General features: G+C 55.6%; 3 protein-coding genes across 26 annotated transcripts in view; 1 reads left to right on the top strand and 2 right to left on the bottom strand.

Annotated features, from left to right (window-relative positions):
• Positions 1-616: 616 nt before the first annotated feature.
• Positions 617-19007, bottom strand: PLA2G15 (phospholipase A2 group XV). Of its 9 annotated transcripts, XM_060132638.1 has the most exons (8): positions 17842-19000; positions 16883-17361; positions 15479-15696; positions 7998-8154; positions 5472-5695; positions 5123-5221; positions 4520-4744; positions 617-2527 (listed from the first exon to the last, which is right to left on the bottom strand). In XM_060132638.1, the coding sequence occupies exons 2-8, from the start codon at positions 16903-16905 to the stop codon at positions 2016-2018; spliced, it is 1458 nt and encodes a 485-aa protein (XP_059988621.1). In that variant the 5' UTR covers positions 16906-17361; positions 17842-19000; the 3' UTR covers positions 617-2015. The 9 variants fall into 9 exon arrangements, with proteins under 9 accessions (XP_059988621.1, XP_059988625.1, XP_059988620.1 ...); XM_060132642.1 differs by having other exon boundaries at positions 4520-4619; positions 5476-5695; positions 16883-19005; XM_060132637.1 differs by having other exon boundaries at positions 16883-19000.
• ESRP2 (epithelial splicing regulatory protein 2) lies at positions 18247-24942 on the top strand. 14 transcript variants are annotated; one of them, XM_060132620.1, is made up of 15 exons: positions 18248-18589; positions 18678-18806; positions 20221-20334; positions 20450-20636; positions 20899-20997; positions 21220-21274; positions 21341-21451; positions 21527-21659; positions 21738-21780; positions 21942-22243; positions 22359-22571; positions 22678-22876; positions 23027-23213; positions 23530-23695; positions 23772-24942. In XM_060132620.1, exons 1-15 carry the CDS (start codon positions 18392-18394, stop codon positions 23859-23861), a joined length of 2226 nt encoding a protein of 741 aa, XP_059988603.1. In that variant the 5' UTR covers positions 18248-18391; the 3' UTR covers positions 23862-24942. The 14 variants fall into 14 exon arrangements, with proteins under 14 accessions (XP_059988600.1, XP_059988598.1, XP_059988602.1 ...); XM_060132622.1 differs by having other exon boundaries at positions 18249-18589; positions 20450-20564; positions 21344-21451; XM_060132621.1 differs by having other exon boundaries at positions 18249-18589; positions 20450-20564.
• NFATC3 (nuclear factor of activated T cells 3) overlaps positions 24817-27709 on the bottom strand; it is a 133700-nt gene continuing 130807 nt past the window's right edge. For 2 of the 3 annotated variants that reach the window (XM_060132606.1, XM_060132609.1), the window contains one exon: positions 24817-27709. In XM_060132606.1, coding sequence (XP_059988589.1) covers positions 27588-27709 — 122 coding nt within the window. In that variant the 3' untranslated portion in view covers positions 24817-27587. The other variant, XM_060132607.1, reaches the window with a different exon arrangement.

Below are 27709 nucleotides of genomic sequence, written 5' to 3'. Positions count from 1 at the left end.
CCTAGTCTCCATCCTTACACACATTTTCCTGTCTCAGACTCTTTGTTCCTCTGTCCTTATCCATCTCCTTTTGGTCCCCAGTCTTTCAGTCCCTATCTCTGCCCATCTTGGTCTCTCTCCCTCCCTCCTCAGTCTCTGTTCCCAAAGAGGGACAGATGGCGGGCAGATGAACTGATGAAACAAAGTAGAAGGGTAGCATCCTAAAAAAAATTGAAAGGATGCTGAGACCTGCAAGCTGAGGGAGGACAGAAGGCTGGGAAGCAGAGTCCAGACAGCGCGACCGTCAGGATTGTCCTTGGCTCCCAGGTGTGGGGTGACATTTGGGGCCTGTTGACCACATAGGAGTGGCAGAGTTGGGCGGTGGGCAGGAGCTTCATTCCAACAGGAATGTTTCAGGTCCTGCTTCTCAGTCCTAGGAGGGGAACTAGATCCCAGGAGAGGGTGAAGGAGGATAAAACCCAAAGAGGTGAACAGGAGCCATGCTTTGGTGCTGAGAGAACCCATCAAGGCCCCAGAAAGGTCAAGGTCCAGCCTCTGATTACCTGCCTCGCTAGCCCCCTCACCCTTCCACTGCCTCCTTCCTCTCATGCTCAGAGCAGAGGCTAGGCCAGGGCACTTTACAGCATCCAGAGTACTTTTATTGCCAGAATCGAGGTACAGCCTGCTCAGAGCCCCATGTGGGGCCCACCACTCAGGAACAAAGGGAGAGACAGATGCTGGCTATGAATGCAACAGAGAAAATTCTGCTTCACAGAAACCTTGTAGGAGCGAAGCACAGTCCAGCCTGACTGTGGCTTTGGGGCTCCACCCCAGAGGCTAGACCCAAGTCTGGGCCTTTAGGCACTCCCACTTGGAGACCACCAAGGCAGATCCACATCCTCCATCCCTGCTATCACAGGGAGATCCATGCAGCACCTCTGGAGCAGGAAGAAAACCCCTAGGGGGCCCCTAAGGCACCTGGCTCTCTCAGGGGCCCACTCAAGTTTCTGGGCAAGTCCCTGCTGACTAAACACCACTGAGCTGCCTGGTGGGGATGGGTGCTGGGCAGAGTGGGCAAGAGTCCTACCTCCTCTCAGTCCTGTGCCAGCCCACATGAATGCTAGAGAGATCCTGGGCAGGGTGGCAATGTGGTGGAGGGTCAGCAAGAGGGCAGCTCAGGGTGGCTCTGATTGGCCTTGGCTGCTTCCTTGAGTCCTCTTTCCTCATAAGTACCTAAAGGGCATGGCACCAGGCTCTGCTCTCATTCTTGAACCACAGCCCCAGGGCAAAGGGAGGCAGCATCAATACTGTGGGCAACAGCCCAACCAAGGAGATCAGGGCTCCTGGGACACAGCCCCGAGAACTGGGGGTCCATCTGCTGCCCAGCCCTGAGCTAGGCTGTTCTTAGAAGTAAGGGAGGTAGGAGTGCATGCCCCAGGGCCTGGGAACCATGGAGAGCGTAACAACCCACCCCTGCCTGCAGGGGGAACCGGGCTGCCCCCAGAAAGCCACAGTCAGGCTGTGTGAGCAGCTAGGCCACACAAAGACAGCAGCTCCAGCCACCCGTGGCCAGTAGCAGGCTGACTTGTGGCCAGTGTGTGAGAAGGTACACCCTAGGGACCAGGAGCCCAACCTAGGGACCACAGTTCAGTAACATCCCTCACAAGAAAGCTGAGGAGCCAGGCCCTGGTGGGCGAGTGTGAAAAGGCCACAGGGGTAGGAGGAACACAAGGCCCCAGCACTGGGGATTGGGGTCAGGTGCCAGCCAATCCACCTGCGGAGCCAGTCCTGAGGTCACAATTCCACCATCAGCAGCATTCTTTCCAAGGGTCCCTCAAGTAACTTCAGACTATGTCTTCCTTCCTCATTCCCAGAGAGGAAGGATAAAAAACCCAGCATTTCCCCACTTCACAACCCAAGATCCAGGGCCTTAGATGATCAGTCACAAACTGCTCAACTCATGGGCCATGGTTGCCCCACAGGCCAGGAGAAGCAGTGGTGGCCAGGCCATCCCAGAGCCCTGCCCAGCATAGGAATCAGGGCCCGAGGAGCACGCGTTTCAGATAGGCCAGGGTAGTGGCGTTGGCCAGCATCGCGATGTGCTCGGTGCCCGGCAGTGCCTGCAATGACACTTCTTGCTCCTGGTGGCCACGCCAGGCCTGGCACTGCAGGGCACTCTGCAAGTTCACAGTGCCGTCACCATCACCAAAGCAGATTTTCGGGTCACGGTCCGGGAAGCTTTCATAGTAGAAGGAGTCTGGCGTAGGGACACCAGTGCCGTAGAGGCAGTGCAGTCGCACGCCAGGTGGTACCATGGCTTCAACCAGCCCCTCCGTGTCCTGCCGCATAAGCCAGCCGTCTTCGAAGCCGATGTCCTGGAAGAAGCGGTGATAGTCCTGCAGCGTGTAGTTGGCTGTGGGTGTGTGCACGAAGACCTTTTTGGGTGACCAGGTATAGTTGTAGGGCAGCAGCCAGCTGGTGGAGACAGCAGACCGCTGCTGCTCCCGGATCTTCAGGGGCCCAATGACCGGGATCCGGTTGTTGTCTCCTGCGGATAGAGGACTCCAGTCAGTCTGTGCTCGGGAATGCAAGCCAGCTGGGCAGCATGCTCACCGCCAGGGCCCCTGCCAGCCCCCAGCCCGGGCCTGGCCAGCACTCTGGCATCTCTATGCCGTTAACGAGGTGACAACTCCCCTATTTCCCTGTATTTTTGCTCTATCTAGGAAGCACATGATCAAGATTTGTTTCTTTCCTTTTGCATTTTGTCACCAGGGATTTAGGCAGCTCACAACCACAGGGTGATTCATGGTAAAAACAATACCTTCCCCAGAGTACTTATCACCCGGCCTGTGGGTACTGACCTTGTCACAGGTGAATCAGCAGGTGGGCAGCCCAAAGACACAGTCACAGTCCTCTTAATCTTTTATTACATTGAGCTATGTAAACATTTTTCCCCTTCCTAGGCTCAGACCTACATCCAGCCAGCCCTGGTCTCATCCCACCTACCTGCCTGGCACTGACCTGGGCAGCCAGGCCTGCAGGAGACAGGGCAGGAGGGGAGGCTGCAGACAAAGTGAGAGTCTTTCTTACATAGGAATGCCAACAGCACAAACGCATCCACCAGCCAGTGAGATCGCCAGAGGATGAGCTGGAACTTGGGAACAGGGGCCTCTGCCCTGCTCAGGACCCACAGCCACCCATCACCCCACCACTGACTGCAGGCCTTCAGCTCTGCCTGCTGGGGCCTGGCTCTAGGAGCCCTCAGGAAAGGGAACCCCTAGCTAAGGGTCCACGACTACCACCCGTCCTGTCCCACCCCCACTCCCAGACTGCCAGAGCCTGACAGCAGTCTCCCAGAATCTGAGGCAAAGTTCTAACTAAGGCAGGAGTCCCCAACCCCTGGGCCGTGGACCATTACCAGTCTGCGGCCTGTTAGGAACTGGGCTACACAGCAGGAGGTGAGCAGTGGGCTAGAGAGTGACGATTTACCTACCGCTCCCCATCACTCGCATCACCGCCTGAACCATCACCCCACCCAAGCCCCCCGCCCCCTCCGTGGAAAAATTGTCTTCCACGAAACCATTCCCTGGTGCCAAAAAGGTTGGGGACCACCGCTCTAAAGGGACTCATGGGGAAGCTCTGAAAGGGCCAGTACCTGAACTCCACCATGGTAACCTGTCTCAAACTCAGAAGGGCCCACATCTCTCCTTTCAGGTCCAGGCTGGACAGAGTAGGTAGCTGTGATGAGTCCTCACTATAATTGGATTCACTGTCCAGCTAATCCAGGGTGACGACTGGGAGAGGACTGATCACAACGATCAGGTGACCAATAAGCAGGTCAGGCAGTGGCAGTCACTTGAGGAAGAAAGCTCATCAGATGCTTGGTACAGCTCTGGCTCACATCCAGTCCTAGCAGAGGGAGGAAAGCCCTGGGGCTACAGATGGTATGTTCTAACAGTCCTGAAAAGGCAGGTGGATTGGGGAGGAACAGGGAAGGAGGTAGTTTTCCCAACTGCCAAGCAAGCAGGCCCAGACAAATCTGCACCTGCTTCCTCTCTGTGTGGCCCACAGAGGCTCCCCGCTGCCACAGAGGGAGGTGTAACTCACAAACAGGAAACTGTAGCCCAGCCTTCCTTCTCTGGGGTGAAGGTGGGGATGAAGAAGTGAGGATGGGGGTAAGAGAGAGGGAGAAGGCTCCTCCAGAGAACTTTGGATCAAACCAAGTAAGGCCAGCCAGGACCAAGCTGTGTGTGTGTGTGTGTGTGTACACGTGTGCCCTATGACCAACGGTTATGCCACTCCGTGTACATGTTGTAAGAAACCTACACAGATAACAAGAGTCATCAGCCGGAGAGGTGAATTTAGTAGTGTTATATTCTCTTTTAGAAAGAGATGTTTGGAAAAGAATACAACTCTGGATAAGGAAGGGTCCTGACCCAAGAGAAGAGACGTGAGGGTGGCCCAGGAGGCCACTGTAGAGGGAAAGAGAGTGTGCCATCTGATACCAGCACCCCCCATGCTGGGCCAGGCAGGGTCTTACCTGAGGCCAGGACGCGCAGGGTCTTGGCCACGCCCCCCCAGGGCGGACCCAGTGCCACAAAGGCATGGATATACTTGTCCTTCCAGGCCTGTGGCTGCTGCTGCAGAAAGTAGAGCGTGTACATGTTGCCCATACTGTGGGCAGCCAGCACCACGGGGCCCCCATACAGCTGGTGCATCTCCTCGATCATCTCGCGGAGGGCCAGGAAGTAGGGCCCGTTTTCATCTGCAGGCCAGAGCCAGGCGGGGGTCAGGCAGGAAGGGTCCTTGGGCCTGAACCATTGACTGTGTCTCAGGCCAGACCCAGGACTAGGTGGGTGGGGAGCGTGTGAAAATCCAAGTGGGGAGGGTCTGGTTTCCCCTCAATTTCCATGAAGGGAGAAGAAGCTCCTTTTCCCCTCCTCAGCCTCATTATCTCTCCCCAGGGCTCAGAGGCCCAGAAACCCTGGGCTGAGGGTGGGGGAAGGACAGGACCTGTGATGGCTGGGCTGGATGCCAGAGACATGGGAGAAGGAAAAGGCCCAGGGCCTTTGGTGGCTGTTACCTCCTCCTCTCCACCCCCCTCCCGCATGATCTCAGGGAGGAAATGAGAGCAACCACTTACTTGGAGCTCGGCGCCAGTCATAGGGGGCCCCCCGGACGTCCTCACCTCGTGTGTAGCCCCAGCCCACAAGGCTCTCCACCATGGTGTGGAAATAGGAACCTATAGACATAAATCCATAGGATTAGAGAGAGTACAGTCGTTGTCAGCTGCCCACACCACGCCTGCCAAGGAGACTGTGACACCTACAGCCGGGAGATCCTCGAAGGAGTGCTATAGGGCTCTGTGCCCACACTGATTAGAGACGGTTCACAGGCTACCCCCACTCAAACCAACAGGGCTCCTCCCACTCTCGGAGTCCATCAGAACCTCCATCCCCATTCCCTGGGGGCCATGAGGAAGGGCTACACACCCACACTGCTTTTGCTGGGGTCCAGGAACTCCAGTGAGAAGGTCTTCCCAAAGCCAGGGACACGCACATCCACACCATCAGGAAACTGGGTGGTGCGGGACGTTCGGTTGTAGACCAGCCTGCCAGGAGGGGATATTGAGCCAGTGACCCAGAGGTGACACCTAAGTTGGTGTGTCCCAATACTGCCTTGTGTCCTGAGCCACATTCCCTTCCCATTCTCAGGTCTGGTCAGATGTATAGGGGAGACCAAAAAGTAACAAAGCAAATTTGTAAAGCACAGATCAGAGTAACCACATCCAAATGAGGACCCCACCAAGGCTCACTCCAGAGACTGACTCCAGGACCCCTGTGAGGCAATATTCCCTTCTCCTCAATGTCACCCATACTGTCTAATGCAGGTCTTAGATATGGTTAGAGAGGGATCTGGCTGCCAGGCCTGGCTCCGCCATGAACATCACACTTGACCCCAAAAGGCAGGCAGCCTAACTTCGCAGGCTCCCATTGCTCCATCTCCATGGATCCAGCTCCTGCCACCCACCATAACACAACACAGGGCAAAGGAGATGATGAATGCAACACACAACAGAACCAGACAGAGAAACCCCGAGCACCTGTGGCTGCTGCGTGAGTGGGTGGGCAAGGCCTGGAGACATGATGGGGACAGGGTGGTGGAAGACAGGAGGAAAGCCTTGTGCCAGGCCAGGAACCCTGCTCTGGCCTCCCTTGATACTAAGGAGGCAAATGTGCCTGAGAAAACACAGGCTAGACCTGCAGTCCCCAGTGGTCCGAGTCCCACCCACCCTTAAAGATCAGCTACAGAAAGCTGACAAGATACCCAACACTGGCCCAAATAAAAGTCCTGGGGACCCACTCTCTCCAGGGCAATCTGTAGATCATCCCAATGGCCACTCAGCAAAGTTCTAGAAAGCCAAAGTACTCTGTGCTGGATGCAAGTCTAAACAGGTCAGAGCCCAACAAAAGTAGATAAGCCCCTCTCAGTATCAGCCTGTACCTCCAACTGGCAATACCTGAGACCATGCTTCTGCATCAAAAATAGAAATGCGGATCAACATCCCAGAAATAACCCTGATCGCACAAGGAGGAGGAAAGAGTCAACAAAGCAGGGGTCATAAACAACAGGGAAAGGCAGGGTGCCCAGAGAACCAGCTAGAACCAGCTAGTGTGTCTCCAGGGGAAAAAACAATCAATTTGAAAGACTCCATTCAGCTCAAATATTTATTGAAAAACAATTGTGTTTCTGGTCCTACAGCTTTAAAGATAAAAGAGACACAGTCCCTGCCTTCAGGGAGCTCAGGGTGGGCGGGAACCTTAGTTCAGAGGCACACAACTATGGGTTCAAATTCTAGTTTGTCACTTATTAGCTAAGTGACCCTAAGCAATTTTGTAACCTCTTTGAGCTTCCAGATTTCCTCATCTGTAAAACAGGTCTAAAAACAGCACTTGTTTCACTGGATTGCTGTAAGACTCAATAAAAGAAAGTATGTAAAATGTATAGTGTTTGCATTCAATAAGCAGTAAGTCTCATTACATGATTATCTTATTATGGAAGAAATATCCTAGGAAACAATGTTTGGCAGGCAGGGAATGCAGGTTAGAGGAGCAGGCATGTGGCCAGGGGGAAGGGGAGGTTAAGAGCTCTGGAGATGGACTTCCCTGGTGGCAAAGTGGTTAAGAATCCGCCTGCCAATGCAGGGGACACGGGTTCAAGCCCTGGGCCAGGAAGACCCCCACATGCCGTGGAGCAACTAAGACCAGACCGTGTGCCACAACTACTGAGCCTGTGCTCTAGAGCCCGCAAGCCACAACTACTGAGCCCATGTGCCACAACTACTGAAGCCCACGTGCCTAGAGCCTGTGCTCCGCAACAAGAGAAGCCACCGCAATTAGAAGCCCACGCACCGCCGCTCGCCACAACTAGAGAAAGCTCACGCGCCACAACTAGAGAAAGCTCACGCGCAGCAACAAAGACCCAATGCGAGCAACGCAGCCAAAAATTAAATAAATAAATTTATAAAAAACTAACACAGAAACAAAAAGAGCTCTGGGGATTGGCAGGGAGACTTCACAAAGAAAGCAGGCTTGCGTTTTAAAGAGTGAATGGGAGGGAGTTTATCAGGCAAAGGGTGTAAAGGGTGATTCCAGGCTGAAAGAACAGCAAGTGGAAGGGAATCCCCAAGCAGCTGGAGGGGGCAGGTGTGGCCAAGTCAGAGGCAAGGGAAAGGGTGGGGGCCAGGGCGAGGCTGTGAATAGGGGCTGGAGCATAGAAACCACAAATAGGGCCTGAGGCGCTGGAGAGGGTAGGGACAGGAGCAGCTGGAAAGGGAAGAAAGTTCTGTCTGGGAGACTGCCAAGGTGGCGTGGACCAGACAGAGGAAATGGGAAGGGAGAGAGGTCAGTGATGCTGAGCCTGAGATCTCTTGAGGCGCAGGTGAGATAGAAATGGGCTCTGGAGGCGTCTCTAGACCGGGTCAGCGAGCAGCGCCCCACCTGTGCCCCAGCCCCCACCTGATATTGTCAATCCAGCAGTCAATGATGACAGGCAGCAGCAGTTCCAGGTTCAGCCAGAGTGTGAAGTAGCTGTCTGTCCTCTTGGAGCAGAGGTAGTGCACGACTGTCGGCTTGTCCAGCTTTGCCTCCAGCTGGTTGCCCAAATCACCGGGCACTGAAGGGGGACATAGAGCATGAATGAGACCCTGGGCCTGGCAGGCTGGAAACCCAAAGGCCTTCTACCCACGGCTATCCCAGGCTGCAGAGTAGGTGATATCTGTGGGGCTCCTAGGCACAAAAGCCTTTCTGTGTTCCCCATTTCTCTGATTACAGGAAATAGGCTTCATTCAGCCTCCATGACCTTTCTTGAGTTCCAACTGGCAGATTCATGCAGTTGTTAATTAGGGAAGGGAGGGGATGCAAGACAAAGGAGAAACAGTCATAGAGAAACCATAGTGCAGCCTTGGGGCAAGGTCCTGGTTCCCCATCAAGGGATACACACACACAACAATATCTTTGAGCTGTTTTGCAGATACTGAAACCCCCACCGGTATGCTGCAGACCCCAGACACGCTGGAACCAGAAGGTTGATGATGTTGACTCCCACTCACCTCACCACCAACCGATCAGAAGAATGTCCATGAGCTGACCACACCCTCTTGAACCATTACTATCAAACTTCTCACTACCCTCTCCAAGTTGGGACACACAGTTTTGAGGGCATTAGCCTGCTGTGGCCCCCTTTGCCTGGCAAAGCAATAAAGCTATTCCTCTCTACTTCACCCAAAACTCTGTCTCCGAGATTTAATTCAGTGTCGGGGTACAGACGGTGGTTTCGGCTTCATAGGCAGGGTCTTGTATACTCTGAAAGAAGGATTGGGAAACAGGACAGAGCACTGGGCCACTTAACCAGCCAAAAATAAATCCAAAGAAGGCACTCCAGGATAGGCTCTGGAGGGGGGCAATGAACAGAAACAGTTGAGAGAAGCAGGCACCTGCCAGCCTACTGAGGTCCTCAGGGCTTGCTAAAGGCCAGAGCCCAGATGCTAAACCCTTCTAAAGGTTCCAGAGTGCACCTCACCTGGAGGGCCCTAGCATCTTAGCACACTTGTGTTGGAAATGACTCTCTTGAAGCAACATACCATTCCAGCTACAGCCCAATGGGGGTGGGTGTGACCAGGCTCCAAGGATGACTTCACTCTACTTATTCAGTCTATACAGAGGCCTGGGGCCCTTGTGACACTCAAACCCATTCCCCGCTCCCCCCTTGCTTCAGTGCCTAACATTCAAGGCCCTTCACAGTCCATTGACTCCCAGTGACTTTTCAGGCCTCGCCTCCTCCCGCATGCCATTCTCTTGACACCTTCCAAACCCCATTTAGGATCCAGTGTTTGGCTCTCTGGGGCATTCGCTGGCCTCCAGCTGTGAACACAGCCCTGCAGAGGACAAGCTCTCCTTGTGCACCATCCCACTGTGTCCTCAGTGCAGCCATGGGAGGGAGGTGTGGCACCTGCATTCACCTCCCTTCATGATGTGGTGCAGAAGTGGGAAGTCCCCAGCATGACAGCCTCTAGATGAGATGCTTGTGGACTAGACAGGGCAGTGAAGAAACCTTGGCCACTGTTTCCACCAGAGAGGAAATAGCTGAAAGAGGAAGTCATCTGATCTGCTTTGCCTGGATACCCTTTGCCTGGCCAGGCTGTGTGGCCTCTAAAAATACCAATGGTCACTTCCTGGGTCCCTCTGTGCCTAGAACTAGATAAGAGCCATCCACATGCCTTTCACCTCAAGTAACACTGGGAAAAATATCCTTATTATGCCTACTTTACAGATAATGAAACTGAGACTGGGAGAGGTGGAAATAGCTTGCTATAGTCCCTTCCCCCACCCAGGGCCTTCAGTATCCCTTCTCTGGCCTCTGCTTCCTCTACCACCAATTTGAGTCCCACCCACAGAGACTGGTCACCCTTGGATGCTGATCCTCTGATGGCCAAGGTTAGGTCCCTGCTCTGTGTCCAGGAACAGCTTGTCTGCTGTCCACCATGGGGTTTCCCAGGATTAATGCCAATAGCCTCATTCTCTGAGAAGCTGGGCAGGTTACGATTCCAGTTGCTCAGTGCCTCTAGGTACAACCCGAGGCTCCTCTGCTGTGATCTAGGATAACTAAGAACTGAATGAATTAATGAGTGCATTTAGCACCAATACAGGTGAAAAGGCCTAGTACCAGTCTGGTCAGAGACCACACACTTCCCAATCCCACACCCTTCATACTCAGTACTCCTTAGGTCCACACAAGGCTCCCTGCAGGCTCCCAAGACAAAGTCCAGATGACCCAACCAGTCACGAGCCCTGCACCATCTACTCCTTTCCCCACTCCATTCCAGAGAGCCTGGACTGCTTAGCTCCCTCCCTCTGATACGTAGTTCCCTCTGCCTGGAACTCTCTCCTGGACTCAGCTCCAGCTGCGTACTCCAGGAAACCTTTCCTGACTGGGTCAGTGGATTCTCTGTGCCTGCCCAGCACAGACCTCACCTCTGGGAATCATCCTGCACGCTTAGGGAAGGCAAGGCCAAATCTGCCCAAACTCCATGGTGAACCTGGGTCCAGCATTCCCTGGGAGCATTTCCTGGCCCAGAGCTCCTGGTGGAGGACCCCTGGGATCACACTACCTGCTAACCCTACCCTTCTGTGATCTGCATCATCCCCATTAAAATACTCCCAGCAGAAAGAGCATGGGGGTCATGCTGCAGCAGACTCAGTATGTAATGTATACCTCGGCATGCCTCTGCTTTTAGGAGCCCTGGATGGCCACCAACACACTAGCTCTTCGTGGGAGTGATGGCCTGAATGAGGCACCCAAAGACCCCAAGACAGAGAGGTCTCATCCCTGCCACACCCACCACAAGGAAATACTACTGGCTCCTGGACAGTTGCCTGGGCCAGCAGCAAGGAGGAGGTAGGCAGGGGAGGTTGCCTAGCCCCAACATAGCGTACGGAGTCCAAGTAGGTCTGGCAGGAGTAAGGGTACAGTATGACATCTGTTCATAGCCATCGTCTCAACCCCTCCCTCTGTCTATAGCCATCCTCAGATTCCCTTGGGCCTCCTCCCTCAGGCCCAATGCCACATATTTGATAAGTTAGGGGAGAGCCCTGGTGGCAGGTTAGGAGAGCAATCCTTCCCCAAAGAGCTCCCTTTCAGTAATGCCCTCTGAAACGTGTCGGGCTGGAAGGGTGGAGGGAGACAGCGTCCAAGCCAAGCCCAAGTCAACGCTGAGGCCCCTGAGGGCCAACTCCGAAGCCACCCTACCTCCTACCGGCCCTCAGGAGTGGGGCCAAAGAGCCTCGGTCTTTCCAGCTAAAAAATGGGGATGAGGCGAGGCTTGGGAATGAGATGAACAGGCGTACCGATGCGCAAACGGGTGGTAACCCTCCCACTTACCCCCATATTCTATAGGGTAAGGTGACAAGAGTTTGACCACAACCGCGCCCAGCATAGCAGGAAGTGGACGGGCCGACCCAGATGACAAGACAATCATACGCTCCCTCACCCCGTGCTTAGAGCAGATGCAGACAGCCCCGCCCGCACCCCATCCAGCCGGACGCACGAGCGAACGGACCCACGACTGGACGCGCGCCTCACCCAGCACCACCGGTGGCGGACGTCCAGCCGGGAGTGCCAGATCTGTGAGCATAAGGAGTAACAGGAGGCCGCTCGGGAGCAGGGCGGCGCGGTAAGGGCAGAGGCGGAGGCCCATGGCAGTAACCGCAGCTCCAGGTCCGAGGCGCGGATTCAGCTCTGGGGTCTCGCGCCTAGGCCCTGGCAGCGGCGACGCGCTTAACCCCGCCGCTCGCAGCCTTCACAGAGGCCGGACCAATCAGGACCCGCCTCCTGCAAACGGCCTGCCAATAGGAACTCTCCTTCCCAGTCGGAGTTCGCCGCCCAGCCCCTACTCATCCCTGGCCAACTCCCTTAACCGCGCTGCACGCCGAGCGCATCGATGTACCGAGGCTCAGCCTGGCTTTCGCGCACGCTCTCAGCTGATCAGACCCAGCTCGCGTCTGCTGGGTACCCAGCCCAGCCCTCGGTACCCTGAGTCCACGCAGCGCAGCCCTCACATCCCCGATTCCTGGCGCCTCCTTGACGAGGGATCTAGAATGCGCCGGGCTGAATGGGAATTCAGGGTCCAATGCTCGCCGCTACTGAACTACCCGGGTCAAAGCAAGAGGAAGAAGGGGAGAGGTGAGTCCCAGACTGTTCTTGAGCCTGAGGAGACTGACCAGGACCTTTGGGCAACTCCCAAGTCGGTTCTTTGTACCCTGCCCCGAGGGCATCTGGGTTCAAGCTACACTGGCCCAGGGGCCACCTGCTGTCTGCCCGGGAAGGGGCCAGGTCAGTGTGTTTCGCTTCCCAGTGAGAGTTCAGTCCGCCTGTTTCAGGGTCTGGAGTGTAGTATCACCCAGCGCCCCGCGCGCGCGCGCGCGCACACACACACACACACACACACACACACACACACACTCACACACACACACACACACACACACACACACACACACACACCACCCCCCGCCGGGTTAAGAAAGGGCTTGAGCCTCAATCCTGCGCCAGCCCATCGGTTAGTTCCCCTGAAGACCGGAAGGGGTGTTGGGACCTCATGTCCCCCTACCACTCCCACCCCACGCAAACCGGGGATCCAGACAGGGCACAGACTCTCTGTGCATGGAATCGGGGCGGATAGAGTGGGCAAAGATTTGACAACCAGTAATATTCTGGTACCATGTGTCACTCTGGAATAGGGTGACCAGCATGTTTGGAGACTGGAGGTCTTGATCCTTCACACACCCCCTCCTGAGAGCCAGTCAATACCCTGGTCATCCCTGGCTGGTCCCAAAACCTCTATCCTGCCCCTTCCTTCCTCCCTCCCTCCTTCTCTTCCTTCCTCCCTCCTTCCCTCTCTCTCTTCCTTCCTTTCTTCCTCTTGGTCAACGGCTGACCCTTTCCAGCCTCTCTGCAGTGACCCTCAATGAATCTACTCACCATCTTGGCCTGCCCCTCCTATATTCTTTTAGTGAAACACATTCGTGGTTGGAATACCCTCCTCTCTTAAGGTCCAACTATCTCCCACCTCAGACCCTGGCCCAGTAACCCCCTTTCAAAACCCCTGCCTCCCTCACCTCCATCCCAGGCCCCAGCAGAGGGGCTGCTGAGGACCAATCTGGTGCAGGCCCAGTATGAGAGACAATAGAGACCCTTCTGCCAGGGCTAGGACAGGCAGGAGTCCAGAGCCACGGGTTAAGTGGGCGTAGGGTACGGATCGGGACAGCCTGGGCTGCCTTGGACTCTGGCCACAGTCTGAATGTCTTGTCAGCCTTGCAGCCTCAGATGCCCATGGGCTTCTCAAAGGGTGGCCCTGTTCTTGGGAGCAGTTCCCTGTTGCCCCACTCCCATAGGCCCTGAAGATGATAGGACCATGGCCATTGGGGCAGGGGGTGCCAAGGTCTGGTCAGTAATAACCAGTGCTGGCACTATGGAGAGGGGTCAGAGGGTGAGGTTCCCTCATTTTCACCATGACCCCATCATTCACATGATCCCCTGGGCCATCCTGGACTAAAGATACCTCCTTGAGTCTCAGACGCACAACTAGGTGGTCACCAAGTTTTGCCAGCTCTACCATCCCAAAGCCACATTACCCTCATCTCCATACTAGCCTCCTTACTGATGTCCTAACTTATGCCCTTATTCCTGTGGCATTAAACATTAAATCAGGCCCCATCACTGTCCACCTAACCCCATTTATGACCCTCTCATTGCATGCATCATATGCATCTCACTCACAGTGAGTGAGGACCCTGGCGGGTATTCTGGTTTCCCCCAACTTCTACTCTCCCTCTTCCCCAACTCTCTCATCTCCAGCCTCAATGGCTTCCTTGCTGCCTAGAACAGGATATCCTCATTCTCCCTCAGGACTTCTGCACTTGTTGCACTGGGACCACTTTGCAGACCCCACTTTTGGGGACCCAACTGATTTAGGTCTCAGCCCAGACATGATCATTGGCTTTGAAGCAGCTCCTGCCTAGCTCCCATTAGAACATAATTGCTGGAAGAGCAAGCCCCTCATTTGTCCTCCTCGGTTACCACCTGCATAATCCCTGGCACACAGCAGGTGCTCAATATATGTTGAATCAATGAGTGATGAATCCCCTTCTCTATAACCCTCTCCCTTTCCAAGATAGGGTCCTGGTGCCTGTCAGACCTAGAGAAGAAGATAAGGGACTGAAAGGTCCACAGGTTGGATGTGAATTCTGGGAAAGAGGGAGAGTGTTCCTGTAGAGCAGAACATTCTGAGCAAAGGCTAGAGGTGGGACTGAGGAGCCAGGCCAGTTATGGTATCTTCCTCAGGTGAGAATCCAGCCAGCAGCCTCTGCCCTCCTCTGTAACTGGGCCCTCTGCAACCACCCCTCCCTCGCCCCAGCTCCAAGCTTCCCTACCTGAACCAGGTGGGTGGCTGGGCTTGGGGCAACCCAATCAACACCAGGGCTTCTAAGCTGGTGTGGTAGCCACAGCTAAGTCTATTTGGAGGCAAATGATTCTCCCTAAAGCTCACAGCTCAGCAGCCTCCTATTCCTCTGCTGCCAGAGCCTCCCTAGAGTCATGAGAGGCCAACACTGACCCAATAATGACAGAACCCTGGGGCAAGGGGCCCAGAACAGGGCCTCTAACCTGGTCTAGGCATCAAGGAAGGCTGCCTGGAAGAAGAATTATTAGAGATGGGTCTTGATGGGTAAGTAGGAGTGTGCCAGGAAAACAAAACAAAGGGATGATGAGGTAGGTGGGTGCTCCAGGCAGGGAGCTTAGCATGTGCAGCAGTCTGTAGACCAGAAGAATCACAGCAGTGTAGAGCACAGTGGTGGGTGAAAGTGGAACAGAGCAGTTTGAGGGCCCTGAAGACCAAGCTTAAAATCCTGGCCTATGTCCAGAGAGCCAGGAGCCTCGAAGACTCTCAAGCGGGAGCTAAGTGGCCTGGGGGGCGGTGTCAAGGGCTTCCCCTTTCACCTGGGGCGTCCTCCGGTCGAGCCTTCCAGTGCCAGCTCCTCCTCCCTGCCCCGCAACACCTGGCTCCGTCTACAGAGTCAGTGCGCCCTCTGGTGGGTACTCAGAGGCTATTCGGCGGCAAAGGCGTGGAGATGCGAACCCCAGGGGAACCTAGTGCGCTTGCTACTCTGGAGGCCTGGGAAGTAAGGAAGGGTGGCAGCTGGCCCAGCTGGGGGCCGCTGACCGCGAGGGTGGGGATGGGCCTGGGCCGGCGAGTGTGGATCGCCGCGAGTGTGGATCGCCAAGCAAGCACCCAGTGTCGAATCCTCTTCGATAGCGGAATATTTCCCAGGAGGGAACAAGGAGGGGGTTTTACACCATTCCTACACGCCCTGGAAGTCCACGAGAAGAGCCACACTCCCCTGGTGAGGAACTCCACCCTGTATCTGCCCAGACTTTCACGTACCTGCGGCTGGAGCGCCGGCTGCCTTAGTGGCAGGCTTCCAAGGGCTGAAGTGAGGATGGGATTCCGCTAGCTTGCGGGCAGGCTCGATGGACCAAGTTCCTTTTTCCCAGGTACCCAGAGTACGGTTTGCCGTTGGAGCCTCGCTGATTCCTCCCGCGTACCGTATCTCCGATTCATTCATTCGTGATTCGTGAACACTAGCTAGTAGCGGTGTGGGGCTGGGGGACATTTATCAGTGAAATACAGAAATCTCAAACTACAGTGGGGACCCCTGCTAAGGAGGGATGTGCCTTGAGAGAGGAAAATTTGGAGGGAGGGCAGAGGTTAACTAGGGCAAGGGTGTGTTGGGAGGGGAGGAAAGGGCACAGATGAGACTCTAGTGAAAGGCCCTGTGGCCCCAGGGAAGGTTACTTTTCATGGATACGGGAAGAGAGCTTAGTCAACCATTCATTCATTCTTGAGCTACTACTATGTGCCTGGCAGGCCCAGTGATAGGCTCTGGGGTTGAACCTTTCCTCCAGGATCTGATATTCTCGCGGGTGGGTGGATGGTGGGGTAGGGAGACAATAAACGATTTATCTTGTTAGTAGCTGGTTTAGTGCTGGCAGAAAGGAGACGAGAGCCGGCTGGGGGACAGGAGTGCGGGTTGTTTAGTATTAATGGTGTGATCTGGGAGGACCCATCTGAAGATGAGTAAGGGAGCTCAGCAAAGCAGGGGCCCTAAGGTTGTTTTAACGAATTTAGTTTTTCAAGAGTCCAAACATCGGGAATTGTCATGTAGGTGGAGGCGGTTGGACAGGTGCACGGGAGTTTTGGGGGAGCCGCCCCACGCTTGGGGTTACTACCCCGCAGGGACCTGTACACGCATGAATGCCTCTCCAATGGGAATGCGCTCAGGACGGCACCTCGAGGGGGAGGCTTCCCCGGGAACCCGGCTTTGAGACCCGCGCTGAAGGAAGAATATGGAAGGGCCCAGCGCGAAGGTCTGAAGGTTGAATGGATGGGGGGACCAGGAAGGGTGAGATTTAGATCAGGTAGCGCCGGGATGGCCCGGGGCTCTGTCGTCTTGGAGCAGAGCCCAGTCTGGAGCCTGTCAAGGGGCAATGCACGCCAGGGAAGTTTTAGGAGAGGCTGGGGTGCTGTTGGGGTGAAGTGCAATTAGCTGCAAGGGCGTGGCCGGGAGGAAGGCCCGATTTAGCCTGGCGCACGCGAGCTCCTGGCTGGGTGGGGGAGGGGCCTTAACTCGCAGTTGCGCCCCGCCCACCGAACAAATATTTGACATTCCAAGCTTATCTAGAGGAGGGTGGTACCCGAAGAGCGCATTTCCTCCTCCCCCCGGGCCTGATTGGCTTAGCGCCTCCGGGGGTGGGGTCAAGCGGGTTGGCAGTAGGGTGGCGGTCTTACCAGGGACAGCGGAGCGTGGTCATTCGCCTACACCGCAAGGGGAAGGGCTGGTCGCTCGAAACCGCTGGAAACCCAGTCTACTTACCTCTCCCTTCCAGCCGCCGTGTCCCGGGCGCCCTCAGTCTGTTTATCCGCCAAATGGGGACGCGGTGCAGTTTGAATTAGTGGGCAAGGCCTCGGAGGCGCTTCCTCTACGCCGGGTTCTTTCGCTCTCAGTTGTCTGAAGGTCCGAACGTAGCGCCCAGCTTGTCCGAAAGCGTGAGGTGCGGCTCCCGCCCCAGTTCCGTCTCGAGCTTGGCAACCCTCTGTGTCTGCTCCTGCCGGGCTGGAGCCCCTTCTTCCCGCCGGATTCTTCTTCAGTTTCTCAGTCACATAAACGGGAGAATTCGGGAAAATCCGGGGCAGCCTGGAAACTCGCCGTAAAGGAGCTTCACCAAGCCCGACAGGGCGAAAGTGTGCTGGGAGCCCTCCACGAAGGGCTGTCCGAAGAAGAGATGGAGAATTTGCGGCTCCCTTAGGCACATTGCACTTTTGCCTCTAGCCCCCACCGGCCAGCACGCTCACATCTCCAGGCAACAGGCCTGTTGTCAAGGGGGAAGGGCGAAAAGAGGCGGCAGGCCTCACGTGCGGTAGGGGTGAGGCTCCTTGCCGGGACCATCCGGCTCAGCGCCGGGGAGCCGCTCTCGGGAGCTGGGGCCGGGGATGGGGGAGACGCGCTTCTTCCTTCCCCAGCACCGAGGCCTGCGCACCTCCGACCGCTCTTTGGCACCGCGGGCACTTCCTGGAGCCAGGCTGAGGCCCAGCCTTCGCACTTGTGTGCACAAACCCTTTCCACTGACCTCTGGTGAATACTCAAATGGGTTTAATGATCTCTTGTGCTTCCTGCCACCCTCCCCCCACACCAGTCGACCTCTGGCGACCCCCCTACAAGCCTTTGGGTGATACCTGATAACTCTTACCGGCCCCTTTCACCTTGGGTGACTTCTTTTACCCCTCCAGACCCGCCGTCGTGACCCCCACAGCCTCCAGGCTGCCTCCTGGTGATTTTCACAAGTCCAAAGGACCCTTACTGACTAAAAAAGGCCCCTGGTTTTACTCTTTCCTTGGCGGAGGCCCGGTGGGGGAGCGGAGAGGGAGGGGGGTCGCCGCAGAAGTCCGGCAGGGCCCGCTGGGGGAGCGCGAGCCCAGGCCAGCCTTGTGAGTGTGCGCGTGTAGGGCTAGAGTCTAGCGGCCCTCCCCCATGGTTCCCGGGGGCCGCCCTCGGTCACGTGGCCGGCGGGGCCGACAGGTAACTCGCCCAGAGAGGGCGGGGGCCGGTAGCCGCCCCGCCCCGCGGGGCGCCTTGGGCGGGTCTCAGCAGCGCCCACTGCGGCAGCCGGGCCGCAGGTGCCGCCCATAACACACGGTGTCCCGCCTAAGCCGAAACGCGTCTGCCGTCGGTCGGTGAGTGTGTGCGCTTCGTCGGTCCGCGTGTGTCTGTCTGGTCGAGCACACTCTCCCTCTGCGGCCATGACTCCGCCGCCACCCCAGCCACCGCCCTCAGGCCCGAACCCCGCCGCAGACTCCGCTGCCGACCCCCGTCCCGGGCCTGGACCCCTGGTCGTACTGTTCGGGGCCACGGCGGGTGCGCTGGGGCAGGACCTGGGCTCCGACGAGACCGACTTAATCCTCCTAGTCTGGCAAGTGGTGGAGCCGCGGAGCCGCCAGGTAGGGTGGAAAGAGGGCGGTGGGATCTCCAGGGAGCTTCAGGATCCGAGGGGCGCAGCGGCTGATCGGTTTTCCCCGCCGCTCGCAGGTGGGGACATTGCATAAATCGCTGGTACGCGCCGAGGCGGCCGCGCTGAGCCCGCAGTGCCGCGAGGCGAGCGGCCTGAGCGCCGACAGCCTGGCGCGGGCCGAGCCGCTGGACAAGGTGCTGCAGCAGGTGAGCGCTGGGGCCGGGGTGAATGGAGGCCCGGCCGGGCTGCAGGGACATTTCTCGGCGGTAGAGGCGGCAGGAGGCGAGGCCTGGCGCACCACAACCAACTGGCCGGGGCGGTAGGACGGGTTCCTGTTGTTTGAAACTTTCAGCGACTCCCGCGTGTGCGTGTGTCCGCGTGTGCCGGCCATTCCTAGGGGGGCGTCTTTTCAGACTTTCCAGTGGTCCACTCCTACTGACGGGGTGGAGATGGAGGCTGCGAGACCCCTCCCAGAGTCCCCGGCCTGCGGGAGAGCTAGACTGAGACGCCTCTGGGGACCTGCCCGGCCAGGTCTCTCAGAACAGCAGCCGGAAGCTGAAAGGGCCGAGGGGCCCAGACTTGGCCATAGGTCACGGTCCCTGCTGCCTGCGTCCTCGGCCCACCCATCCGCCAGGAAGACGCTGGAGCAGGGGCGTAGGGCGGTTTCTGCCCAGGAGGCAGGCGCCGCCAGGTGTAAGCTGCTCGTCCAGGCCTGTCTCGGCCGGCTGGCCAGGCGTGGGCGCTGTCCGGACCCCGCCTGGAGGCTACCTGCCTCCTGAGTGCAAAGGCCTGGGGTGCCTCCCGGCCCTGGCTGAAGTGGGAGTCGGTTCCCTTTGCTGTTTTTCTTATCTTCATTACTGGGCTCACCCTGTGCCTGACTCTTGAGTGGAATGAGTGAAAGTGCTTTACTAGCACAAGTTCTTTCATCGTCCAACAACTCTGGTGGTTCCTGATGAGGAAACAGGCACAGATTGTAAAGCTGGGGTTAGAAGAGGTTCTTGGGCCTGTGGTTTGTGCTTGTACCAGTTCTCCAGCAGGGATAGAGGATGGGGGAGGGGCAAGGCAGCTTTCCGCCCCCTCTATGAGCAAACAACTCAGTGCCAGCCGGTCGATAAGATCTGGGTCAAAGCTCATGCTGCCCCTGGCGTCCAGGTGTGGAGCTCTGTCAGTTCTGTCCTTGGAGTTTCTCTGCCCCTCAGTTGGTCAGACCTAGGGGCGGGGCTGCCATTGACCATGAGCAGGCCGGGCCTCAGGCAGGACTGGGCCTCCCCCACCTGAGGGTGGTGCCTGGTCAGGGACAGGTTTAACCTGCTTTGCCCCGCCCTTTCCCACCTGGCTTGTCCTACTCCACCAGGTGTTTGCTCTGGCCCCATTCCAGACTCCTGGAGTGTGTGATGGGGGCTTGGGTGATATGTGACTGCTCCCATTTGGCCTGGAGAAGGTGACAGTGGACTGGGGGAGAAGGAGGACACAGAGCCAGGCCCAACAGGCATAGCCACCTCCTCCCCAGGCAGGGTAGGGCTGAACATCTGGCTGAACCAGCTTTGCAAGCCTGCGCCCTCCCTCCCCCTGCCCGCCTAGCTGTGAGTCCCTCTGTCTCTCTCCGCTCCCTATTCCTAGTTCTCACAGCTGGTGAGCGGGGATGTGGCTTTGCTGGGCGGGGGCCCCTACATGCTCTGCACTGATGGGCAGCAGCTGCTGCGACAGGTCCTGCACCCTGAGGCCTCCAGGAAGGTATGCCACCACTGAGGGCACAACAGGGGGTAGGGTTCCTAGGACCCCTCTTGTCACGGGGGTGGGCAGGGCAGCTCAGTTTCCCCCATTCATCCCCATTCCCATGTGCCCCCAGAACCTGGCGCTCCCCGACACCTTCTTCTCCTTCTACGACCTCCGCAGAGAGTTCCACGTGCAGCACCCGAGCACCCACCCTGCCAGGGACCTCACTGTGGCCACCATGGCACAGGGTATCTGTGACCTAGCAGGATTACGGTGGAGGGGCAGCTGTAGGCTGAATGTCTCTGAGTATGTGCATGCTGGTGGGTTGAATGAACACGTGCAAGTTTACATTACCTTCTGAGTCCCTGACTGCATGTCTCTGTGCCTGTGCACATTTGGAATGTGGGCATATGTCTACATATGTCTGGGCTGGGGATCTTTAAGGGGATCCATGAGCTGGGCCAAAACAAATGTGTTTGCCAGGATTCTGCATGTGTCTGTGTAGGGGACTTGAACCTCGGTGGGACATGCTAGTTGCCCTCTCATGCTGGGATTTCCTCACTGTGAATTCTCTGCTCATAGACTTGGGGCTGGAGACGGATGCCACAGAGGACGATTTTGGGGTGTGGGAAGTGAAGACAATGGTAGCTGTCATCCTCCACCTGCTTGATGGACCCAGCGGTAAGGTTCCTCTCACCACCTTTCACCTGTTCTCAGGGCTGGGTGACTGCCTGCCTATTACTTCCTCCAAGTTCCCCTCCCCATTTTTCACCTCTGAGAGACCACAAGGTGAAAGCCCCTTTGTTACCTCCTCATCCCCCTCAACTGTCCTCTTTTTGCAGCGCTTGGTGGGGAGACCCCCCTCCACCAGACCCTGCTGACCCCCATGCCATCTCCTCTCAGGTCAACTGTTTTCGAAGCCCGAAGTGGTAAAGCAGAAATATGAGACAGGGCCTTGGTGAGTGAGGGGGCAGGGTTGGGGGTGACACCAGCTGGACAGCTCTGACTGAGCCCCGCCCCACAGCAGCAAGGCCGACGTGGTGGACAGCGAGACTGTGGTTCGGGCTCGTGGCCTGCCCTGGCAGTCGTCAGACCAGGACGTGGCTAGATTCTTCACAGGGCTTAATATTGCCAGGTGGGTACAGCAGCACGGGTGGACCCAGGAGGGCAGGCCTACCCAGGAGGCACTAACGCAGCACTGGCTCCACAGGGGTGGTGTAGCACTGTGCCTCAATGCCCAGGGCCGCAGAAATGGTGAGGCCCTCATCCGTTTTGTGGACAGCGAGCAGCGGGACCTAGCACTGCAGAGACACAAGCACCACATGGGTGTCCGCTATATTGAGGTGGGGCTCTGGGCTTGGGAGCGGAGCAGGGCAGAGCTGAGGCCAGGCAAGCATGAAACTCATGGACTGTTCCCACAGGTATATAAAGCAACAGGAGAGGAGTTTGTAAAGATCGCAGGGGGTGAGTGTGCTCCCAACAGCATCTAGATCCCCCTGGTTCTTGATCCATGTCCTGCTTCCCTGACGCCCCTTGCCTTTCTGCTCCCATGTGTGCTAGGTGTGGGTGGGTATTTGGAAGGGCACAAATGAAGTCAGTAGGTGACTCCCACGCCCCCCACCAAGGCACTTCACTAGAGGTGGCTCGTTTCCTGTCACGGGAAGACCAAGTGATCCTGCGGCTGCGGGGACTGCCCTTCTCGGCTGGGCCAGCAGATGTGCTAGGCTTCCTGGGGCCAGAGTGCCCAGTGACTGGGGGTGCCGATGGGCTGCTCTTTGTGCGCCACCCTGACGGCCGGCCCACTGGTGATGCCTTTGCCCTCTTCGCCTGTGAGGAGCTGGCACAGGCTGCATTACGCAGGCATAAGGGCACGCTGGGTAAGCGATACATTGAACTCTTCCGGAGCACTGCAGCCGAGGTGCAGCAGGTGAGCCACCCAGGGCTCCCCCTACCCCCGTGTGCTTCTCCAGGGTGTCCCTTCCATGCCCTCCTTGGCCCTGCCCTACTTGGCATAACCAGCCTGCTGCTTCCTTCCTTACTAGGTCCTGAACCGCTATGCCTCCAGCCCACTCCTTCCCACACTGACTGCTCCACTGCTGCCTATCCCCTTCCCACTGGCAGCTGGGACCGGGAGAGACTGTGTACGCCTTCGAGGCCTGCCCTACACAGCCACCATCGAAGACATCCTAAGCTTTCTGGGGGAGGCAGCGGCTGACATTCGGCCCCATGGTGTGCACATGGTACTCAACCAGCAGGTAAAGCTGCGTCCAGTGGGGGAGCACACTTAGTTACAGAGGGGTGTGTGATTGGGAGGAAGGCATTTTTGTACACGACAGACTGCTTACAAGATGGTGTGCACAGGGCCGGCCGTCGGGTGATGCCTTCATCCAGATGACATCAGCAGAGCGGGCCCTAGCTGCTGCTCAGCGTTGCCATAAGAAAGCAATGAAGGAACGCTATGTGGAGGTGGTCCCCTGCTCCACAGAGGAGATGAGCCATGTCCTGATGGGGGGCACCTTGGGCCGCAGTGGCATGTCCCCTCCACCCTGCAAGCTGCCCTGTGAGTGTCCCAGGGGGCTGGGGAAGAAGGAGGCATGTGGGGGCCAGGATGTTATAACCCTCACTTTCTACGGTGGGGACTCCCTTCTGGCTGCCCCACCCAGGGCAGTGCTGGGCTCCCTGCAGATACGCTCTCTACTTCTGCCTCTAGGCCTCTCACCGCCCACCTACGCCACCTTCCAGGCCACCCCAACACTCATTCCCACTGAGACAGCAGCTCTGTATCCCTCTTCAGCACTGCTCCCAGCCGCCAGGGTGCCCGCTGCCCCCACCCCGGTTGCCTACTACCCAGGGCCAGCCACTCAACTCTACATGAACTACACAGCTTACTACCCCAGGTACCCTGCTGCTAAGATTACTTCACTGTCTTGCCCCCTTGTCCTGGTTTGGGGGAGGATCATGATCCCCTTCCTGGGCCAAATAACTCAAGGTCTGCCGGAACTTCGACTTTACTCTGAGACGACAAGGAAGTGACAGATGTGGGCTGCCTGATGCCATCTACAAACTAGAACAGAGACGACTCTGTAGAGACAGGGGTATTAGGGAGGAGGAAGTGAACCAAACACAAGGCAGAGGCAAGGGAAGAGGCAGGTAGGTCTTGGTCTAGGCCACAGGTGGCACTGCACTACTAAATCCCTGCCTTTCCTATCCTAGCCCCCCAGTCTCCCCCACCACTGTGGGCTACCTCACCACGCCCCCTGCTGCCCTGGCCTCTGCTCCCACCTCAGTGTTGTCCCAGCCAGGAGCCCTGGTCCGTATGCAGGGTGTCCCATACACAGCTGGTATGAAGGATCTGCTCAGCATCTTCCAGGCCTACCAGGTGAGGTGTGGCTGGAGGGCTTGGGAACCTGGCTGAGCCTGGAGCTCCCTGCCTAAATAATCTGTCACTTCTGCAGCTAGCCCCTGATGACTACACCAGTCTGATGCCTGTTGGTGACCCACCTCGCACTGTGCTACAGGCCCCCAAAGAATGGGTGTGTTTGTAGGTGAGGGAGCCAGGAGGTAAGAGCTGGCTGATGTCCTCAGCTAACAGGACTCTCCTGCATCCAGAGAACCAGCGCCCTCAACCTGGTTGGTAGCTTCTTTCTGGCTTGTCAAAGTTCTCAGAAAGCCCCCAGAGGAGCTCAAGCCCCAGCTCCATCCCCCCTACTTATTACTCTGCGTGTTCATCCCAAAGATGATGGCTGGACCCTGAATGCAGGGCTGGGGGTGGAATGTCACCACCCTGCTCCCAGTGGTCTGATCTGGGCCTCTTAAGTAGCAGAGAGCCTTTGTTCTGTTTTGGCTATGGTCCATGCCTACAGATTCCATAGGGCTGATGTCCATAGCAGGCTTGCTTTCTTTTTAAAAAATGTAAACCCTGGTGCCTTCAGCGTATGACTCCAGGGGACTTCTGAGTAAAGATCCCAATGTTCTACCTTCCCCTGTCCCTTCTGGTGGGGGGCAGGGGGGCAGAGAGCGCTGGCCCCAGTCCCCAGGATACTGACCTCCGTGGTCACATTGCACCAGGGGTGGTCCCACCTAAGGATGCTAGCCCCCCTCTAGCTTGACACAAAGAATAGATGGCAGATGGCAAAAATCACAGGCTTGTTTTGATGGACTGCATTGCAATATCCTCAGAGGACAATAGGGGGCAGGAGGCCCTCACACAAAAACTCAGGCTTGACTTTTAAAGGGACTTCTGCCTACTTTTCATGCACACCTTGGGCAGGTCAGTTGTCCTGAACTCAGCAGACACCTTGGAATGTCCTTTGCACCCATTAGAGGGTGCTGAACTGAAGCTTCGGAAGGAATTTGGAACTCTACCCTCTCCTCCGTAAAATAAACAAAGGTTCCCAACCAAGTGGACTTTTTAAAAGCCAAAGTGCCCTTCACTTTGGCACAGAGTGAGGGGCTCCACACCAGCCCTATGCAGAGGAACACTCAGGCAGATTTCAAGGAGACTGTTGACCTGTCACCGTTTATTATTTCAGCACTGTAACTGAGGAGCCTGAATTGCTGGCTCTTCTTCCCTTTGTATTTGTGTAAGGAGCGCTGTACTCCTATAAAAGGTTTTAAAATACAAAATGTACAAGAAAACACAATGTCAAGTGCTGTAAACATAACTGAGAATCAGTTCCTTAATTGAACATCATCCATTTTATAAAATACAAGGTTTCAACTTGAACCCATCTGAACCTTACAGATGACCATCTGTTCTGATTATCAAAAACAGGGCTTTACAGCCAGACTCAGCAGAGCTCTGGTGATAGTGGCTAACCCTGGGCAGGGGTGGGTTGCACCCCGGGCAGCAGCACCACACTTGAACCCAAAAACATCTGTTCCTAGCTGTTTTCAGCCACGTTTCTCTGTGCATCTCCAGTAAGCAGAAGGCTGCTCATCCCATTCCTCAACCCAAGATATAGCATGGGTTGGAGGGGGAAGGGGTGGGTCCTAGCACATGCCCAGTTGCTCAGTGCTGTTACTAGAAATCAATTTGCATAGTCCAATGGATGTGTGCTGTAACACCACTATGTTGCACAAAAATTAAGGTATTTATCTACAAAACCAAAAAATACTGTCTTTTACACCAAAGCTTTTACAAAGCTGATACAAAACTGCTTACATAGTATACAAAGCTCTATTTTAAAATTTAATTTTTATTTTAAATAGGAAAGAGCATTTCTAGTGCTACAGGCATCAAGGTATTTAAAAGGCATCAAAATTTGGTGCATAGCAACTCTGTATCATAGAGGCTTTTATTCTTGAGGGCAGCAGAGCAACCCCCAAAGGGTCTTGCAAGGGAAGCTCTTGCAAGAACCCCATGTGAGGCAGCTACACCAGGGACAAGAGGGTGGAGGCAAGTCTGGCCAACTCTCTGGAACTTCATCTAAAGGCGGCCAGCCGCCGCAAACCCTCCAAAGGAAACTCTGGGCTTCCAACCACAGGCCCTGAAGCAAATCTCACTATCCACACTGTGACACAAAACTCACTTTCAAAGAAAATGTGACAACACCAGGCTCCAAGAAGGACTAGAGTGATTTGCTGAAGTACAAGCATTTTTTTCTAACTAATTTTAGGGAGATATCTAAAACATCATGGATTAAAGGAAAAAAAAAAAGGACCTTACTTCCTCATCCTGGGTCAATAGCTCCTAACTGGTTGACTAGAGGTGGTAGGCAATGAGCTGGCTCCCTCCACCCAGGCCTCACTTGGCCTCAGTAGACAGTCCTGGCATCTAGGACCCACAATCCCCTGCAATAATAGCATCAAGCCTTTGACCAGCCCAGCACACTGTCTCACATGTAGGCACTCAGAAAATTTGCTTCCTGAATAAAAGTACATTTCATTTGAAAACATACTGCAAACTTCAGGGGTGTTGAAATAGGCCCAAGCCTTGGAACAGGAAACTAATCCCATTAAGGGGAGGGGTAAGGGCAAGGTTTGAAAAGAGCACCCAAGTCGGGCACCTCCTTTGGTAGACAGCAGGCTGGAGTTTCTTGCTGGCCCCGCCTTGGGCACCAGCCTTACCAGCAGCACCACCAGGACATCTTTGGTGTGGAGGGTCAGGTTTAGAATGCTATCTCAGTTTTGGAATTGCCTCAAAGCCTTTTAGAAAAAGGCTGTTTTTTAGGCCATGCAGATGGGAGGGTAGGCCAGAATCATTTTAGGCTGTAAACAGAATGAGGGAAAAGCCTTCCATGCCAGTGTAAATCTTAAATGCGTCCCATCTGGAATCCTGAATGTTCTCTGCTCCTGTCTTGAAGCATAGCTCATTTGTACTTAGCTTCTGACACAGCCTGGCCTCTAGAGAAGCTAGAAGCAGCAAATTTGCCTAAACAAATCATCACAAGACTGTGGCAGCCAAATGCAGATGCTTCCACTTGGAAAAGGTCTGGGACCAGAGGACACAAAAGGGAAGAGTACTCCACAGTCTACCTGTATGTAGGATGGCAGGAAATTAAAGCTACCAAGCTAAGAAACCCCACCTTTCAAAGTTCCCTTACATGTAGTTATCTTACCCAAGGCCCTGAGGAAAAAAAGCAATTTCAACATGGAGACAGCATGGAGAGATTGCAGGAAGATTACCTAGAAAGTTACAAAAATGCTATGCTCTGGAATGTCATTTTATATTCCAACACTTCAATGATTGGAATGGTGTCATTTTATCTAACAGTTTACTTTTATAAAGAGGTATGAGCTACATTTGGCTTTACTTCCTATGAATCTATGAAAGGCTTCAGGACACATGCTGAGTTTCCGAGGCATAGGTGTGGGCTTGGGGGAATAATATTTTTTTAATGTTTGCCTCTGGAAGGTTTTATCAAAAGTTTCTACTTTAAAAATATCATCAAAGCTAAAGAGTCCTTCAAATGACAATAAAGCAGTACAAATCACCAATCCTAGCTAAGCAACCAGATCGCCTGCAAAAGCAGCACCTCTGAAATGGAGAGCCTGCTGCATTCACACTCAAAGCACCCATCATATAAAAGTATCCTATTTAAATATAAAAAGCAAAGCTCATTTCCCCAAAGATCAGACAGCCTGTGCTGCTCCTGTTCTTTTACAAAATCTACACAAGGCCTGAGTTGGAGGAATGCTGCTTTCCCCACATATGGTGATCCCAACTCCTGGCTCCATCCTGAAGGTTGCAGAGTTGGAAGCCCAAGGTCCAAAGAGAGAAACATGCTGAGAAGTACATGATGGTGGACACAAGGCTGCAGTGAACGCTGTTAGAGCCCGTCGGATCTTCCTAAATCCAGGGAATCAGGACCTGGGAGGGGAGCCTGCCTGCTCGCCCCTGTTCCTTGGGAAACAGAAATCTGGGACATGTCTCTCCCAATTACCTCGTTCA

This window comes from Lagenorhynchus albirostris, chromosome 19 (assembly GCF_949774975.1).
Source record: "Lagenorhynchus albirostris chromosome 19, mLagAlb1.1, whole genome shotgun sequence".
NCBI lineage: Eukaryota > Metazoa > Chordata > Mammalia > Artiodactyla > Delphinidae > Lagenorhynchus > Lagenorhynchus albirostris.
This window is presented reverse-complemented; position numbering and strand designations above follow the sequence as displayed.